General features: G+C 41.5%; 1 protein-coding gene across 10 annotated transcripts in view; it reads left to right on the top strand.

Annotated features, from left to right (window-relative positions):
- The first annotated feature begins 2,497 nt into the window (after nt 1–2,497).
- The window catches only part of OCLN (occludin), a 49,775-nt gene continuing 33,009 nt past the window's right edge, over nt 2,498–19,263 (top strand). The window contains exons 1-4 of one of the 10 annotated variants that reach the window (XM_059062551.2): nt 2,498–2,937; nt 10,201–10,317; nt 14,721–15,399; nt 18,841–19,002. In XM_059062551.2, coding sequence (XP_058918534.1) covers nt 10,268–10,317; nt 14,721–15,399; nt 18,841–19,002 — 891 coding nt within the window. In that variant the 5' untranslated portion in view covers nt 2,498–2,937; nt 10,201–10,267. Of the gene's footprint in view, nt 2,938–3,016; nt 3,187–3,240; nt 4,271–10,200; nt 10,318–13,805; nt 13,889–14,720; nt 15,400–18,840; nt 19,003–19,263 lie in introns of those variants that run through there. The other 9 variants (XM_067031105.1, XM_059062553.2, XM_059062552.2 and 6 more) reach the window with 9 other exon arrangements.

The following is a 19,263-nucleotide window of genomic DNA, read 5'->3' on the forward strand; positions in this document are numbered from 1 at the left end:
TTTTTTGACTCTTAACACTGAGATTTTGAACCCAAATTTCTGACACCATAATCTGAGCTCTTAACTTTCTCCTTTACATATGAAAAGGAATAAAAGCATTGTTTTTTTAATCTTATTCATTTTACTGCAAGTACAGTCAACAAATTTCTAATCATGGGTCCTCTGAGAATAATATATACTTTGTTTCTGAGTCATGAGGATTTTCACCAAATAATGTTCATTAGTGGATAATACTACAATGAGTTGCCAAGAAGGAATATGTGACTAATTAAAATTTTGTTACAACTTATGATTATGTAACATGATTACATTCAGCATTGCATCATTTACCACCTAACAAATTTTATTTTGCTACTGATGTGTTTAGGTTTTAAGGCTGAATTTTCTTTCTGAACATTTTCAACTACTACCTAATAGGCACACTATTAGGTAATAGTTAAAAGAATACAGTTTTTAGATTTTTTAATATTATGAGTATTGTTTGGAAAATTAATCTGAATGGAACAAAAATGGTATACAACATTCCAATAGAAATTTAGTTTAGTTTTAAGTTAAACCATACTAAATTGCCATTTTGTAGTTTAAAATAATCAACTATTACCAATTTCATATAGTTCAAGTTAAAAAAAATCCTACTATTCCATACGCCTGAATGCAGCAGTAACTAGAATGTAATCTTTGCCAAGAAAGGGATTGTGGGGTTTTGTGAACTATTGTGCACATGGTAGGCACTCAGAAAATGGTTGTTGAATGAATGAATTAGGAAAGCAAATAAAACAGTAACTAACCTTCCATCCTAACATCTCTTTGGGTTTAGGTTTAAAATGGGAATAAGAAAAATAACATGATATGAATGTTAGTCTCTTCAAATGATAAAAAGTTTAGTTTAAATACTTAATTTACCCAAGAGAATTGAAAACATAATTTCACACAAAAACTTGTACATGAAGGTTTATAGCAGCATTATTCATAATAACCAAAAAGTGGAAATAACCCAAATGTCCATCAACTGATGAAGGTTTAAATAAAATGTGGTATATCCATGCAATGGAATATGATTGAGTCATAAAAAGGAATGATTTACTGGTAGGAACTGCAACATGAATGAAACTTGAAAACATTATGCTAAGTGAAAGAATCCAGACACAAAAGGCCATATATTATATTAACAGTTAGTATAAAATGTCCAGAATGGGCAAATCGAGACAGAAAGTAGATCAGTGGATGCCAGGGTTTAGAGGCAAGAGGAAATGAAGAGAGACTCCTTATAGACTTTTTCAGTGATGCAAATGTTCTGGAATTAGTGCTGATAATTGTACAGCCTTGTGAATATACTAAAACCCACTGAATTTATATACACGCTTTAAAATTAAGGGCGAATTTTACAGTATATGAAATGTATTTCAATTTTTGAAAAGTGGGGAAAAAAACTTAAGTTCTCTTCAGAACAAGTCAAAAGTACACTATAAAATAATAGACATGTGTTTATAAATGTAAGAGTATTAGGAAATGTTCCCTTGTTTAATTATAAACCAGGTGGAATGTTTGGAGATTTCAGTAATCTGACAGGGAACTTAAGAGGATTAACCTGACTTCTCCAGTGTTAACAATACCAATTTAAACTGCATCATTCAAAAACTACAGTCATATTAAAGTAATTGCAGCAATGACTTCCACAAATAAAACCAATTAGATTAATTACTCATTAAGGCTGTCATCATTTTAAATACCTTATATTTATATAATAGTTTTACTTCCTTAAGTGTTGAATTGTGCCTTGAGACCTAATGTATGGCAAAGTCACATCTGTAACCACTTAATTAGAGGCAGAGAAGTGGGTGGGATTGGACTGAATGTAGCAATGCTGACATTCCAGATTGGAACACAAAGCGAAGCAGGACTTAAGAAACCTAAATTCTAGCCTTCTATATGCAGACACTTAAATAGCAAGAACTAAAACTGTCCCATTCAGCAGTGCAATTTTTTTAATGTTGAAATACAACATATAGATAAGTGTACACATCGTTAAGTGTAGACTATGAGTTTCCCTAAATTGAACACTCCTTTGGAAACAGCCTCCAGATCAAGAAGTAGAACATAGCACGCAGAACCAGGGCTTTTTTTTTTCCTTAAGCCTCAGAGAATATTCAAATAGTTTAAATCCCCTCAAGAGCAGACTCTCAGTCATGCCATAGTTAAATGTGGGGAGGGAGGGCAGAGAACCCTGAAATGGTAATAACGTATATCTTAGTATACACTGAATTTTGATGGCAAATTTACCGACACCAGTATCTACAATACGTCACCTTCACTGAACCACTGAGTAATGGTCTTTTTCTGGATCCAGAGATTCAGAAACCGTTCCTAAATTTACGCATGACTTTTGAAAATCTCCCACATCTAGATGCTTCTTTCCAACAAAACTTGAACCAAATTTTTGGAACAGGAAAGTTTTGTGTCAGGTCGTGCTTTTCCTGCCAAAGTGCTGAGCACCCTTGAACACTCGTCAGGAGGAACGGTCCCCTCCAGACCTCACACTCCAAACGCTCCGCAGTTCTACCCGAAGCCCGCGGAGCTCCGAGCGCTCCCTAGAGTGGTCCAGGACCACCCTCCACCCTCGGGGAGCCCAAGCCTCTACCCGACGCCACCCCTCTGCTCTCCGTCCCCGCCCACCCGGGCAGAAACGCCGCGCTGTTCCTTTAAGGCCGGGAGCAGCAAGGGTGTGCGGGGAAAGGCCGGTTCCTCCCGCCTCCTTCTACACCGCTCCCTTCCCTCTCCCATCGGAGTTTCAGGTGAATGGGTCACAGAGGGAGGACGCCGCCACACCACTCCTTCTCGCTAGCGTCCACCTCCCCCCTTCTCCTTCCTGTGGCGGAGGCGGCGGGACTCCGGGGAGAACTAGCCTGATCGCCGAGGAGCCCGAGCCGGGTGCAGCAGGTGAGGCTCGCCGGCGCGCGGCCACTAACCTCCCGCCCCTGGGCCTGGGGTTGGTGCGCATGCCCGGGGGCAGGACTGCGGTGTGGGTGGGGGGAGGAGAGGAGGGGGAGGGAGAGGAGTAGGGCTGGGTCCCCTGTGGAGTCCCGGCTGAGAGCTGGCGGTCTGCAAGTCGTCAGGTGCGCCCTACAGGTGAGCGCGCTCCTGGGCTCCCGCCGTCCTTGGTAGGTTGGGCCCGGCTTCAGTGAGGAGGTGAGAGCTGGGCGCGGCGCCTGGGTCCCACGGGGTGGACCAAGGCCCCCCGGTGCTGTAGGGGAGGCGCAAGAGGAGGACGCCCAGCGCTGGTTTCGGTGGCGGTTTCGCTCCTGGGCTGGGACTCGCGGGAACCGGAGAGGCACGGGGCAGCGGAGAGAGCCGCGCCGGGCGAACTTGGAGGCTGCCTCCCAGGGGCGAGGGGCCGCTTGGAGCCGCCCGTCAGCTCCTTCGGCGGAAACGCTTAAAGCCGCCAGTGTCTAGGCGGCGCGGGCAACTTTTCGCTTTCCTGGGGGCCGGCGGGAGGTTGGTGAACAACGAGAATCCTGCGCGCAGGTCTCCGGGCTGCGGTTCTGGGAGGTCCTCGGGGAGAGGGCCCTGAGCTTGCAAGCTGCAGCGAGGGGGCCGCTCGCTGGCCGGGGCGGGGCGGCTCGGACTCCGAGGGGAGCCTGCTGTTCTCCGCCCCCATCCCACCCTCTTTGGGTGTCCCTGGAGGAGAGGGGGTGGCCGGGTTTAATCCGTGCAGTATTCCTGGAGACCTAGGGTGGGCCGATCGGCTGTTTTCAACCCCTTGGTGGGAGCTGTGGGAGCCCGCGTCGATTTAAGCTGGGGGGCGGGGATTTAATTTCGAATGAAGCTGTACTTCGAGGGAAGCCGCTCACGCATGGGATTCTCACCCGTGACCTAAAGGCCGCCGCCAGAGAGGCGGACCTGCCTCGGGGCCATCCCTGCTCGGCCAGCGCGGGCGCGCACCGTCCGGGGTGCTCCTGGGCGCTGCGGGGGCGCACGGCCGCCGGGACCTGCTCTCGGCCGGGCCGCCGGGTCTTGAGACCCCGGGAAGGGCAGGCCCCGTGCGCAGCCGACATGTTGCCTGCGTTGGAGGAAGTGTGCGGGGCAGGTGGGATGAGGGGCCAAAATGGCCTCTGCACCTTGCGGCTGGGAGAGCAAGCCCAAGCCCCTCGTGTCCCGGGTGAAGCAGCTGAGCCGGAGGAGAGGCACGGCATCCTCGGGCCGGCCCTGGGGCTGGCCGGGCAACCTGCCCACCTGGGAAATGACCCAGGGCGGGGAGGAGGCAGCCTTCCAGGTTAGTGTGTGGCCCTCACGCACAACAGGTGTATTATTGGGATCCCGGGAAAAGAGAACCCTTTCCCATTAAGGCACTTGTGTTTTTTGTGATTGAAAACTGGTTCTTTCCAGACAGAGGTGGATTTCTGAAACTGTGTATTCCCTAGTGTAGCAGTGTTTCCTTTTGCACTGTACGTATTGAATCTTTATTTTCTCTTCCTGGTGTTTTAAAATAGACATTTTAAAAGGTGGCGCCACAGTAATTGATATCCCCTCAGACAAAGCAGCAGCCCTTTTTTTTTTGTAGTTTTGCATTTATTTGGTTATTAGGCACCTTCTTTGTTAGAGTATGGCGGGGAGGGGGGCGAGATTTCCACAACTTCCAGGCAATTTAGGGAAACGATGAGCATTGCCTCCTATGTGTAAGGCAGTGTGCTAAAAGCCTGTTGTGCTTTGTATCATGTAATCACTGCAGCATTTCTAAAAGCTGATCTTACTAGAACTCCATTTTAAAAGTGAGTAAACACCGGGTAGGGGAAACATGTTACAAATGGGCTGGCTTGAAAACTACTTAAGCTAATCAGGGAAGGTATATCATTAAAGCAACAGTCCTTGATATTCCAGCGTGAGAACCAGATTTGGGGAGTTTTTCTGGAATTCTCTACCTTTGACTAGTCCTTATGGCCTTATATAAGTGTTCCCCATCTTGCTTGATGTAAAGGTAAAGCTTTTCCTGTTTTCTTCTAAAGATAATGCTGTAGTTATTGCCCTTTCAAAATGATAGAAGATTGCTTTCAACCACATAAAGTAACTGGTATGTCTTTCACCTTCCCAGGAACCTCCCAGAGGGAAGTTTTCTTTAGTTGCATTTCCAGGCTTACTTGATTAGAATTTTAGTGGTCTTTTTTAAATCCACATTACTACTTATGGAACTATTGGAGTAAAAAGACCATTGTTACACCTTTTCACAAAATTTGCCTCCAGGGTTGCAGCTGTTCTGTACCTTCATACTTGCTAATCTTGAATGTGGTATGAATCATCTGAGGATCTTATTAAAATACAGATTCTGATTCATAGGTCAAAGGTGGAGCCTGGAATTCTGCCTTTCTAATAAGTTCCCAGGTGATGCCTGTACAGTTGTGAGTTTGACCCTTTTTTTCTCCCTTTCCCTCACAGTGTAAGCACTTAACTACTTTTGTTGAACTTAATTTGAAGGATTGTATTTCCTCGGTGTTAGTTACGTGAAGAACTTCAAGGCATTCACTGCTGGATTGAAATCCCAACTCTAATTTGGGCTGTTGATTTTATAAATCAAATATTGATTGAGCATCCATTTGTACCAGGGACTAGATCTAGGGATCAGGAATAAGAGTGATGATCAAGACAGACATTTAAGTGCTTGGGAAGCTGGTACTCCTTTTGGGGTGGAGATGGTAGCAGTTTACAAGAAAGAAAGAAAGAAAAAAATAATTAGAGGGGAAATTTGCTCTGAAAATAAATTGGTTTGGTGGATGGAATGAGTAACCGGGAGGACATCTCTGAGGAGGTGACATTTGAGCTGAGACCTGATCGGGAGGTGCCTGCCATGTAAAGATCTGGGCGTTCTAAACGGGAAACCCTCAAGATCAAGGCTTTCCTTGGATTGATGCCTTTATTCTAGGCAGTGATTCTCAAAATATATGGCGTGGTTAAAAATCATCTGGAGAGGGCTTCCCTGGTGGCGCAGTGGTTGAGAGTCCGCCTGCCGATGCAGGGGACGCGGGTTCGTGCCCCGGTCCGTGAAGATCCTACCTGCCGTGGAGCGGCTGGGCCCGTGAGCCATGGCCGCTGAGCCTGCGCGTCCGGAGCCTGTGCTCCACAACAGTGAGAGGCCCGCGTACCGAAAAAAAAAAAAAAAAATCATCTGGAGAGCTAATTTTAAATGTAGTTTCTGACTCAGAGCTAGTCCATTTCAAAATCTGCCTAATTTCAAAATCTAAATAGAATCATTTAATATAAACATAAAAAACTTCTTAAAAGCAAGTTAAAGCAGACTGCCCTTAAATATAATAGTGTTTATTTTTACTTGTTGACAGTTTGCTTTAAAGAATACTTTTGAAGCGTAGCATTTTCAGGCTTTCCTTTTTGAAAAAATATTTATTTATTTTTATTTGGTTGCATCGGGTCTTAGTTGCAGCTGGCAGGCTTCTCAGCTGCGGCACACGGGCTCCTTAGTTGCGGCATGCGAATTCTTAGTTGTGGCACACATGTGGGATCTAGTTCCCTGACCAGGGATCGAACCCGGGCCCCCTGCATTGGAAGTATGGAGTCTTATACACTGTGCCACCATGAAGTCCCAGGCTTTCCTTTTTTATCTTAACTTAGTTTTCTAAGATTTTTTTGGCCAGTAAATATTTTCAAAGAGATAACTTTTTATACTTTAACATCAACTTAACATATTCAGTAAGGGTCAGCTGCTTCCCTTTTGGCCCTGACTCTGAGTCAGCTGTTTGACTTATGTCCCTATCATTCTTACGACACAGTTTCTGCGAAGGTTCTGTGAAGGTGACCAGTGAGGCCCTTCAGCCAGATCCTGTGGCCTTTTCACTTCTCATTTTTTCCTTCATTCAACATACACTTATTGACCAGATATTGTTAATGTTGCCATGCTGGGCATTGGGCAGCATTCTTGGTCCTTTCTTTCCTATTGCCGTACCTTAAAACCCAGTCAGAGACTGCCTTGAAAGATACCTTAGAAGTCCTCCAGTCCACTTCTTCCCACCCCCTGCAAATACCAAACAAGCTTGGCCTAAATGGCATGAGGTCAAATTGTTATTTGTTATTTTGGGAGGGTGTGTGGAGAGACTTCCTAACGTTGAGATGAGATCTGACCCTCTGGAGTATTTTTATTTTTTTAAAGGAACCATTTCTAGGACAACAAAGACAGCTCTACAGCTATTTTGAAGGCTGCCATAGTGGACCTTCTAATGTTGAGTTCTCCAGGCCAAACATTTCCTGTTTTTCCAGTCATTTGTCCTAAGACATGGTTTTTCTAGATCTTTAACAATCTAAGTCTACCTCCTGGAGAGGCACCTAGTTGGAACATGATGTTCAGATTTCATGGTTCTGCAGGGGTTTGTTTCTTTTTTTTTTTTTAATTTTATTTGATTTTATTATTTTTTATAGGTTTGTTTCTTTTTAATAACTATCATTCCTAGATCTAAGCATTATCTCTGTAAATACTGGATAAGTTTGGGATCGCTTGTTAGCTTTTGTTGAAATTCTGATCAAGGAAATACACTTATAAAAATGAACAGTTATTAAGCCAGATTTCCGTTATCTAGTACTTATACTATTAGTTTTTAAAAATTGAGTTTTACATCTTTAAAATGATTTATCCTGCCACCAGTATTTGAAAATGGATACAATATACCTAAGTGCCTAAACACTGAAATTTCTTACCTTCAGAATAATCACCTTGCTGTAAATGCTTTTTGCTCATCTTCTTTATTAATACATTATCTTACCTATGTATCCCAGTCCAGAGGTCAGGATTATCCCCCTCTTTGACACAGGAGGGTAGCGATGCTCACAAAAGGGAAGAATTTGTCCCCTCAGTTTGTGAGCTTTTAACTTTATTTTAGCCCATCATTTTAGCCTTACAGAGACCTTGATCAGTGTCAATGTACTTGTAGCCAGTGGGTTACCTGTCCTTTACAGTGTCTTGTCAGCTGCAAATCTGGATACACTTGTCCACTTTGTCTGTGGTCACGACTTGTTACCTCCCTCCAGGTGGACATAAATGGTTCGTTCATTCATCCTAATTAGCTTCCATTATTAAGCCCGGTAGAAATCTGCCTACCCACACTGTGTTACACAAGGATGTGTCCAAGATTCTCAGGATTCTCTTTGGATTCCCCTCGTCTACCAGTCTGGTAACCTTCTCAAAAAAGAAAATGAAGTTGATTTGACATGACTTGTTCTTTTTTTTTTTTTTTAAGATTTATTCTTATTTAGGCTGCTCCAGGTCTTAGTTGCCGCATAGGGGATCTTTTTTTTTGAGCTGTGGCATGTGTGGGGGATCTAGTTTCCCGACCAGGGGTTGAACCCAGGCCCCCTGCTTTGGGAGTGCGGAGTCTTACCCTCTGGACCACCAGGGAAGTCCTGGCTTGTTCTTAATTAATTTTCTGAAATTATTTGCTTCACAATTTAAAATCTCTGCTCTGAGGGGAGACATGACAAACTCCAGGAAATAGAAGTTTGGAAAGGGATTTTGTTGGCTGGGTTTTCAACAAGACAAAACTTCAGCCTGAGTCTGGATTAATTTAGGATTTTTAAGAGGTACCATTGAGCCTGGAATTTTTGGCATAGTCTTGAATGAGTGAGACCTAGTTATAAAAGAGGTAAGATTCCTCTAAGGTCAGTGTGTCAGTATTTGACATTCAGCTTCAGAAATAGGGTTCCATATTTAATAGTGTTTAAATTCAGTTTTCCTTAATGTTCTTTTTCTGAACATCAATTAGGAAGACAGTTAATCTGGACTTTTACTCTTTCATAGCACTGTAATATTTTGGCCTAAATTGCTCGTCTGTATGTGTGTTTGGGTGCTAGTTACAGGGCTGTATACACTTAGATTTGTGCACTTTTCTGTATGTTATACTCAATAAAGCAGTTTTTAGAAATAAAAGAATGAAGAGAAGTTGTCTTTCCTCACTGTGTTTGGAAAATTATTCTAGTTGTGTTGGCATTTCTAACATTTCATATATTTCCATCTTTGAGGTTTCACCTAGATACAATATTTTATTCTGAGAAATTTATAATTGACTATTCTTAAGGATGTGGAGGGTAGTTGCTGTTGATTTGAAAGAACAAAGTTTAAAGGGTTTGAATTGATTTACTGTTCCAAACATGGTAATGTATGATTACACAACTCTTATTTGAAAAGAAAAAATATTAGACACTTCAATATACTCAGGTTATAGATATTTCTCATGTCCTTCCCGCTATCTACCCCCAAGCTTCCGGCTCTTTCTTGCTGAGTCTTCCCTGTTATCTCCAAACTGCACATAATCATGTAGTTCAGCCCTAAATAATGCTTGTTGTAGATGCTGTTTTCTTTGTGCGTGACCTTCGGAAGAACTTGTTCTCATACTTAACTTCCACAGGCTCCTATGGTACAGTGTAGGCATTTAATAAATACTTGTTGATTGAGTGAAATTGCCTCTCAGATGTTCAGTGATTTTTGTTCTGAGGAATCTTAGAAGAAAATTATTCTGCTTTTCTCTTAGTGAAGAGGACTCTTTAATACACAGTGTATTTGATGTTTTTCCTTTTTTGAAAATTATATTCCATTTGGAAGACTTGGAAAAGGAGGTAAGGGAAAAATGTCCATAATCGTACTATTTATAGATGCTTTTTGTAACCCTTTTTAATGATAAAAGCATACTTTTAAACCAGATTATGCTTTAGTTAACATTGAAGGGCTGGTATGTGCTGGACACAGCTATGTATGCACTTCCATATGCATTCTCATTTTATATGAACTTTGAAAATAAATTCAGTTTTATGTATAAATGTATTTTAAGAAATTTTATCTTTTATACGTCGTTATTTGTGTTCTTTGAAGTGACTGTTTTTAAAAATACCACTTTTGCCTATGCTGTAAAAAGCTTTGTGAAATTTTCATTATTGCAACTATAAATTTCAAGTTTAAACAATATTCATATGCCAGTGATGTGCAGAGCATGATGCTAGGTGCCCTGAGGACTACCAGGCCGAATGAGTCCTACACTCAATGGTTTCTTGTGCTCAAAGAATTAATGGTGCAATGTGTAAAAATGACAGTGGAAAGGACAAGAGAAATAACCATGGAGTGAGAGGTTACTTGAGATTGATATCATTAGTTTTCTTAGTGTTGCAAGGAAACTATGAGCTCAGTAGTAATGTCATTACCCTACTTATGTTGCTTAGATTGGCTTATCTTGGGAGCTACGGGGCATTGCTCATCCTGAATATCAGGTGACCAACGACATCAGCCATGTCATCCAGGCCTTTTGAAAGTCCACCTCCTTATAGACCTGATGAATTGTAAGTAAATACGTGTCTTTTTCTTTTTCTTTGGCCAATTCTTGCAGCTTAGGGGATTTGAGTTCCCTGACCAGGGATTGAACCCAGGCCCCCGGCAGTGAGAGCATGGAGTCCTAACCACTGGACCACCGGGGAATTCCCTTTTTCTTTTTTTTTAAAAGTCTATTACATGTTAAAAAAAAAAGTGTAGTTGAAACTTTCATCTGTTATGTGTTTGCTATAAAATAAAATAGTAGAATAGAATAGAATAAATAAAATAAAATAAAACTGTTATGTGTTTGGTTGATTTGTAAAATCAAATTGAACCAAAGGGTATGCAGTGAAGAGTGAGTTTCCCCTCTTACCTATAACTTCCAGGATGACAGTTTTTTTCTGCAGTGGGAGCTATTATCACTTGATTTTAATGTTTGCTCTAATATAGTCTAGGCTTATATTTGTGTGCATATTTGTTCCTTTTTGTTTTTCACCAAGTGGTATGAAGCTTCCATATTAATGCCTTATTTAGATGACTGTTGGCAATAGATAGTCAGTTTTTCAAATAACACCTTTATTGAGATATAATTCACACACCTTACAATTCACCCATTTAGAGTGGGCAGTTCATTGGTTTGGGTGTATCCACAGAGTTGTGCAACCATTACCACAATCAGTTTTAGAATATTTTCATCATCCCCTTCCCAAAGAAACCCCTCTATCCATTAGCGGTCATTCCCCATTTCCCCCCAGTACTAGGCAACCCCCAGTCCACTTTGTTTCTAGATTTGTCCATTCTGGATATTTCATAGAAATGGAATCATACAATGTTTGGTCTTTTGTGACTGACTTCCTTCACTTAGCAATAATGTTTTCCACATTGTTAATTTTAAGTGATTCCTTAATTATATTAAAACAAGAAACAAAGTGGAGGGTTCTTGGTGTCTTTAGCCATTTGGAGATTTAACAATGAATTCTTAAGTTTTAAATTTGCTGTCAAACATTGATAGGGGTTTCCTCCTTTAAGTAGTTTGTAGCTTTAACTCTGATAACTGTAGTAAGGGGATGTGCTTCTATTATATAGCCTCCTGACTGATACCTGAATGTGGAAGGGACACAGTTGTTTATGGCAATGAGATATGCTGGAGAATATAGTAACTGAGTAGTGCTCCATTAACCTCATACTTATTTTTGTAAACAGTGGTGAAATATACATATAGAAAAGGGCACAGAACATGCATATAAAATGATGAATAAATACAAAGCAAAATAATCATCTCAGTCAAGAAATAGAGCACCTCAGTCTTTGCCTGTGTCCTCTCCTTCCTGTGGAAACCATTGTTCTGACATATGGACATCAATCACTTGCTTTTCTCTATTATTTTACCACTTTGTACATCCTGAACAATATGGTTTAGTTTTACTTGTTCTTAAACTTTGTATGAACATGCTATGCTGTATGTATTCTTTTCTGCTTTGTTTCTTTCAACTTGTAAGATTTATCTACATGAATCAGTAGTTCATTTTTTTGCTTCAGAGCAGTGCTAAAGAAATACAGTGTGGGGCTTCCCTGGTGGTGCAGTGGTTGAGAATCCGCCTGCCGATGCAGGGGGCACGGGTTCGTGCCCCGGTCCGGGAAGATCCCACATGCGGTGGAGCGACTGGGCCCGTGAGCCATGGCCGCTGAGCCTGTGCGTCCGGAGCCTGTGCTCCGCAACGGGAGAGGCCACAACAGTGAGAGGCCCGCGTACTGCAAAAAAAAAAGAAAAAAAAAAAAAGAAATACAGTGTGAACCATATATGTAGTTTCATATTTTCTTGTAACCATATTAAAAATAAAAAATTAATTTTAATAATATATCACTTAACTCAGTATATCCAAAATGTTATTTCAACATGTGATTGATATAAACATTGGTTTACAAGATAGTTTATATTCTTTTTTTTAGCACTCTTTATGCTTTAGAGTGGTTCTAGGTTCACAGTACAATTGAGAGGCACATACAGAGATTTCCTATAGGTCCCCTGCCCACACATGCATAGCTTCCCCATTATCAACATCCCCACCAGAGTGGTGCAGTTGTTACAATTGAGGAACCTACATTGACACATCATTATCACTCAAAGTCCATAGTCAATACTAGGGTTCTCTCCTGCTGATGTTACATTCTTCCCTCATACTATGAGCACTTTGTGTTTTACACTTCACATTACATCTCAGTTGGGACTGGCTGCATTTCAAGTGCTCCGTCCATCTGTGCGGCTGGCTGGCGGCTGTCATAATAGCGCAGCTCCGTAGCATTCCATTGTGAGACTCTATCACAGTTACCCATGGCACTGTAGGCAGACGTTTGGACTGTTTCCAGCTTGGGGTTATCATAAGCAATGTTTCTGTGAACATTGCACTGTTAATGGGAGTATAAGTGAATCAGTCACTTTGGAAAACAGTTTGACATTGTCTAGTAGAGCTGAAAATTAAAAAAAAAATTCGACCCAGAAATTCTATTCCTGGATATATACCCTAAAAAAAAGTGCCTGTGTGTGCCAGGATGTATGTTGGAGACTGTGTCAGAGCTACGCTGTTCATGACAGCCCCAAATGGAAACAACCCAAGTATCTAAGTGGAATGTTTTACTAAATTTTCTTTCTTGACATTTTCATTGTTCTCTCCAGTTTCTCCATTTCCTTTTCATTCTCATTTACGGTACTCAGGTAATTCTAATTCCTATGGTTAGTGGCACCCAGTAGTAAGACGTCTTCTTTGGAGTGAGGAAGGCGGTCTGTAGAAATAATGACAAAAACAAAAGGGCTTTAGTTGGTTTAGGAATTGAAGTTTGCCTTGCCAGGGCCCACAGTTTTTAGATTCAGTGTGTCCACGCATCAGTGTGTCTGTTACAAGCTGTGTGTTTATCTTTAAATTACTGGAGTTTGCAAGGTATTTTTATAAAGGAGATTCTGATCTGATTAGCCCTCAGATCTGATTAGCCACCATTCTGATGAGCCCTCATTGGTAACTGATCTACTTTGTAGCTCTTGCCATAACCAGCTGTAGTTCATGTAGTGCTTCGTTTAATGTCTTACTGCCCTGACAGACTGTACTCTGTGATGGGCCTGGACTGAGGCTGTCCTGTTCACTGTTGTATCCCCAGTACCTAGCACAGAGCCCAGCATGCGTCAGCCTGGCAACTCCAGTAAATAGCCGCCAAACGATAAGTGAATGAATGTGCATTCTTAGGTAAGAGAGCGAGGCTTCCAGGATTTACACGTGACCCAGTGGAGGCCACTGTAAGTGTCAAGTCTGAAGGAATTGGTCTTCAATCACAAAGGCAAAAGGGCTGATACCACTGTTCTAAACTCCCTGGGTCCCGTCCCCAGGGATTATGATTTAACTGGTCTGGAGTGCTCCGTCTGGGGACTTTATACATCCCCAGGTGATTCTAATATGACGCAAAATTTGAGAACTTCTGTTCCGTAGAAACTAAGCAGTCATTCTCAATGTATGGTTTCCAGACTGCAGCATCGGCAGCATCTAGAAACTTGTTCTATCCCAGACCTGCAGACTCAGCACCTCTGGGGATGAGGGCCAACAAACCCTCCAGGTGATTTTGATGTATCATGTACAGATATGTTTACTGTTCAATGTGTGTCTGAGTCAGTTGGGGCTACTGTAATAGAGTACCATAGACTGGGTAGCTTATAAACAACAGAAACTTATTTCTCACAGTCTGGAGGCTGGAAGCCCAAGAAACGGCGCCAACACGGTCCGGTTCTGGTGGAGGCCATCAGATTGCAGACTTCTTATATCCTCACATTGTAGAAGGGGTGAGAGAGCTCTCCGGGGCCTCTTTCTTAAGGGCACTGATCCCATTCATGAGGGCTCCACCCTAATGACCTAATTACTTCCCAGAGACCCCACCTCCTAATACCATCACATTGGGGGTTAGGATTTTTTTTTTAATAAATCTATTTATTTATTTATTTTTGGCTGCATTGGGTCTTTGTTGCTGTGCGTGGGCTTTCTCTAGTCATGGCAAGTGGGGCCTACTCTTCGTTGTGGTGTGTGGGCTCTGGGCACACAGGCTCAGTAGTTGTGGCTCGCAGGCTCTAGAGCGCAGGCTCAGTAGTTGTGGCGCGTGGGCTTAGTTGCTCCACGGCATGTGAGATCTTCCCGGACCAGGGCTCGAACCTGTGTCCCCTGCATTGGCAGGCGGATTCTTAACCACTGTGCCACTGGGTAAGTCCGGGGGTCAGTATTTTGATATTTGAATTTGGTAGGGGTGGGGGGGGGATACAGATTGACCCATTACAGTGGAACAGTACAAATCATAGTTTTATTTGCCAGCGGTTTGTTCAAATTATTCCAGGTACTTTATTTGTTCTTTCTGCTCACCACTAAAAATGGCTAACTTAACATTTTCATGTGCTTTTCAGCAAACCCAATCATTATGCACCAAGCAATGACGTATATGGTGGAGAGATGCACATTCGACCAATGCTCTCTCAGCCAGCGTATTCTTTCTACCCGGAAGATGAAATTCTCCACTTCTACAAATGGACCTCTCCTCCAGGAGTGATTCGGATTCTGTCTATGCTTATTATCGTGATGTGCATTGCCATTTTTGCCTGTGTTGCCTCCACTCTTGCCTGGGACAGAGGCTATGGAACCTTAATGGGAAGCGGCGTGGGCTACCCTTATGGAGGAAGTGGCTTTGGTAGCTATGGAAGTGGATATGGCTATGGTTATGGCTACGGTTATGGCTATGGAGGAGGCTATACAGATCCAAGAGCAGCAAAGGGATTCCTACTGGCCATGGCTGCCTTTTGTTTCATGGCTGCATTGGTGATATTTGTTACCAGCATTATAAGATCTGAAATAGCTAGAACAAGAAGATATTATTTGACTGTGATAATAGTGAGTGCTGTCCTGGCCGTTATGGTGTTTATTGCCACAATTGTCTATATAATGGGAGTCAACCCAACTGCCCAGGCATCTGGGTCTCTCTACAGTTCACAAATATATGCCCTCTGCAACCAGTTTTATACACCTGCAGGTGCTGGAATCTATGTGGATCAATATTTATATCACTACTGTGTGGTGGATCCCCAGGAGGTAGGGATGCTTTTGGTTTTTTTCTCCTCTCTTTCCTTGGGTCAGAGGCTCTCATCTTGGGATGCTTAATAGATTCACTACGGGAATGTTTCAAAAAAAATTGATGCCATGCCCCACTTCTGTTTAAATCAGAAACTGGGAGAAGGGCTGGGTGTCATTATTAAGGTATGATTAACATACCATCTAATTCATCCATTTAAGATACAGTTCAGTATTTTTAGTATATTCACAGAGTTGTGCAGCCATCACCACAGTTGATCTTAGAACATTTTCACTACCCCAGAGGAAACCCCCATCCTTATTAGCAGTCACTCCTCATTTCACTAACCGTCCCCAGATCGAGAAACCACTAATCCTGTTCTATGGTTATGCCTATTCTGGATATTTCATATAAGCAGACTCATACAATATGTATTTTTTTATGATTGGCTTCTTTCACTTAACATTAATGTTTTAAGGTTCATCCGTGTTAGAACATGTACCAGTACTTCATTCCTTTTTATTGCTAAATACCATTCCATTGTGGGGATATACCACATTTTATTTATTTGCCAGTTAACAGGCATTTAGGCTATTTCCACCTTGGCTGTTAAAAATTTTTGTGTGAAACTTATGTTTTAACGTCTCTTGAGTTCAGTATATACCTAGGGGTAGAATTGATGGGTCTTACGGAGATTCTGTGTTTAACCTTTTGAGGAACTGTCACATTGTTCTACAAAGAGGTTGCATTATTGTACATTTACCAGAAATGTTTGAGGATTCCAGTTTCTCCACATCCCCCAGCATTGTTTTGTCTGTTTGAGTCTAACCATGCTAATGGGTGTGAAGTGGTACCTCATTTTGGTTTTGATTTGCATTTCCTTGATAGCTAATGACATTTTCTTGTGCTTATTGACTATTAGTATATCTTCTTTGGAGAAACGGTTATTCAGAATCTTTGACCATTTTTTAGTTGGGCTATTTGGATTTTTATTGTGTTGTAAGAAATTTTATATATTTGGATACAAGTCCCATATAATATGATTTGCAAATATTTTCTCTCCATTTTGTCATTCTCTTTTCACTTTCTGGATGATGTTCTTTGCACAAAAGTTTTTTAATTTTGGTGAGGCCTAATTTAATTTTGCTTCATTGCTTTTGCACCCCAAAATGGTGTCGTATCTAAAAATACTTTGCCTAATTCGAGGTCACAAAGATTTACTCCTGTATGTTTTCTTCTAAGAGTTTTATAATTTTAGCTCTTAACAGTTAGATCCATGATCCATTTTGAGTTAATTTGGGGCATGTTATAAGGAAGGAGTCCAACATTTCTTGCATGTGGATATCCAGTTGTCTTAGTATTATTTGCTGAAAGGACTATTTTCTCCATTGAGTTATTTTCATGCCCTTGTCAAAAATGAATTGACCATAAATGTGACGATTTATTTCTAGACTCTCAATTTGTTTCCATTACCTGTGTTTCTGTCCTTAGGTCAGTACCACACTTTTCTTTTTTTTTTTTTTTTTTTGCGGTATGCGGGGCTCTCACTGTTGTGGCCTCTCCATTGCGGAGCACAGGCTCCGGACGCGCAGGCTCAGCAGCCATGGCTCACGGGTCCAGCCGCTCCGCAGCATGTGGGATCTTCCCGGACCGGGGCACAAACCCTTGTGCCCTGCATCGGCAGGCGGACTCTCAACCACTGCGCCACCAGAGAAGCCCAGTACCACACTTCTTGATTGCTGTAGCTTTGTCATCAATTTTGAAATTGGGAAGTGGGGGTCCTCCAACTTTGTTCTTCTTTTTCAAGATTCTTTTGGCTAGATTCTAGGTCTCTTGCATTTTCATATGAATGTTAGGATCAGCTTGTCAATTTCTGCAAAAAAGCTAGCTAGGATTTTGAAGGATTGCGTTGAATTTGTAGATCAATATAGAATGTAGAATGTAGAATCCTACCTGGGAGAATTGTCATCTTTACAATAAGTCTTCTGATCCATGAACATAGGGTGTCTTTTCATGTACTTAGGTCTTCTTTAATGTCTTATAAAAATGTTTTCAAATTTTCACTGTGTAAATCGTATTTCAGAAAGCTGTCAGGTGATTCAAATGTGCAGGTGGGGTGGAGAACCCTGCTTTCAGTAACCATGAGTCATCCTAATTAAGAAAATGTTTCTAACTTACTAATCTTTTTTCCTTTTTTTTTTCTCCCTACACTGACCCAGGAATTTTCATTCTTTTACCAGAATGAGTCACTTTTTTGGGGGGGTTAGACCTTCTCCAATAACTACCATTATTTTGAAGACGGAAATGTAGGTTTCAGAGTTTTGTTGTTGACATTCACAGAGTGTCTGTGGTAAATAGGGCTGAGGGCTGGTATTCCTTTCTTAACCATACTGACATCCCTCTTAGTCCTCTGACTACCTGAAACCTGTATTCTTTGAAAAAGGATACCACTGTTACATAGACAGCTGCAAAGAGAGCTTCCTGTTACCCGTTAGCAGACATCCAGGCCAGAGCCCTGGTACCTGTCTCAACTCCCAAGTGCCTCCAGGCCAGTGTACCACTTAACATACCTGTCAGACACTAGGAGAACTGTCAAGGGTAGGGTTTCCTTGTCACAGGCTCTTCTAGTAAGAACACAAAAGACACCTAAAACAGAGGAACCTAACAGACTAAATGGATCATTAGCCCATTCTCTCTAATTTATAGCTTGGTTAGAGTGTATCTGCATAATTTATGGTTAAGACTGAAATTTACATTCAGTGTAAAAAGTTGTGCCAGGCATGTGTTATGAACAAAGCTATAAGCATGATTGGGTATTTAAAACTACTTCTGACAGCTCGGTGCTTTGTGACCACCTAGAGGGGTGGGATAGGGAGGGTGGGAGGGAGGGAGATGCAAGAGGGAAGAGATATGGGGACATATGTATATGTATAACTGATTCACTTTGTTATAAAGCAGAAGCTAACACACCATTGTAAAGCAATTATACTCCAATAAAGATGTTAAAAAAAATAATAAAACTACTTCTGAGTATAAGAAGTAGTATAGGTTAAATTTTCCAGCCCTTTAGAAGTATACCAGTGATGAGTTAATTTATTGGCCATTCTCATCTGTTTATGGAAATATGGCCCCTTGGTGCTCAGGCTTTGGAAGTAGTTTTCTATAATTCTAAAACAGGGATTCATGTTCATTCCAAGGATTGAATCAAGGTTGTGTGTGTGTGTGTGTGTGTGTGTGTGTGTGTGTGTGTGTGTGTGTGTGTGTGTGTGTGTGTGTGTTGCTGGCCTTAGCTGAACTAGCTTGGGCTAGGTTTTATATTTCTAAAATGTACCCATTTGTATCAGTTTTATGGCAGTTAAACAACAGATATTTAGTAGGGCCTTAGGTATTTGTAGAGGGTGGGTTGGGATAAAGTAAGCAATTAAAAGCTAAATATGTCAATATCTTTAATCTCTTTTTAGGCCATTGCCATTGTCCTGGGGTTTATGGTTATTGTGGCTTTTGCTTTAATAATTTTCTTTGCTGTGAAAACTCGAAGAAAGATGGACCAGTATGACAAGTCAAATATTTTGTGGGACAAGGAACGTATTTATGATGAGCAGCCCCCCAATGTCGAAGAGTGGGTAAGTGTTTTAAGAAAGGCAGTAAATGTCTAGTTTTTTATTAGACCCCAAGATTTGTCTCTAAATTTAACTTATACTGCTTTGTGAAACTTTATTTTTAGAATTATTGTTTTTGTGTATTGCAAAAGTTGTGGTCTCAGGTTTTACTTCGAATGTTAAGAAAGTGGGATGAGTGGACATGGTTTTTACTGCAGGTAAAAGCCAGATTTCTATTGCTAAGAAGTGGATCTAGGCACTGAGAAGAAATGGCTTTTAAAGAAA

The sequence above is a fragment of the Kogia breviceps genome, chromosome 4, assembly GCF_026419965.1.
Source record: "Kogia breviceps isolate mKogBre1 chromosome 4, mKogBre1 haplotype 1, whole genome shotgun sequence".
Classification (NCBI taxonomy): Eukaryota; Metazoa; Chordata; class Mammalia; order Artiodactyla; family Physeteridae; genus Kogia; species Kogia breviceps.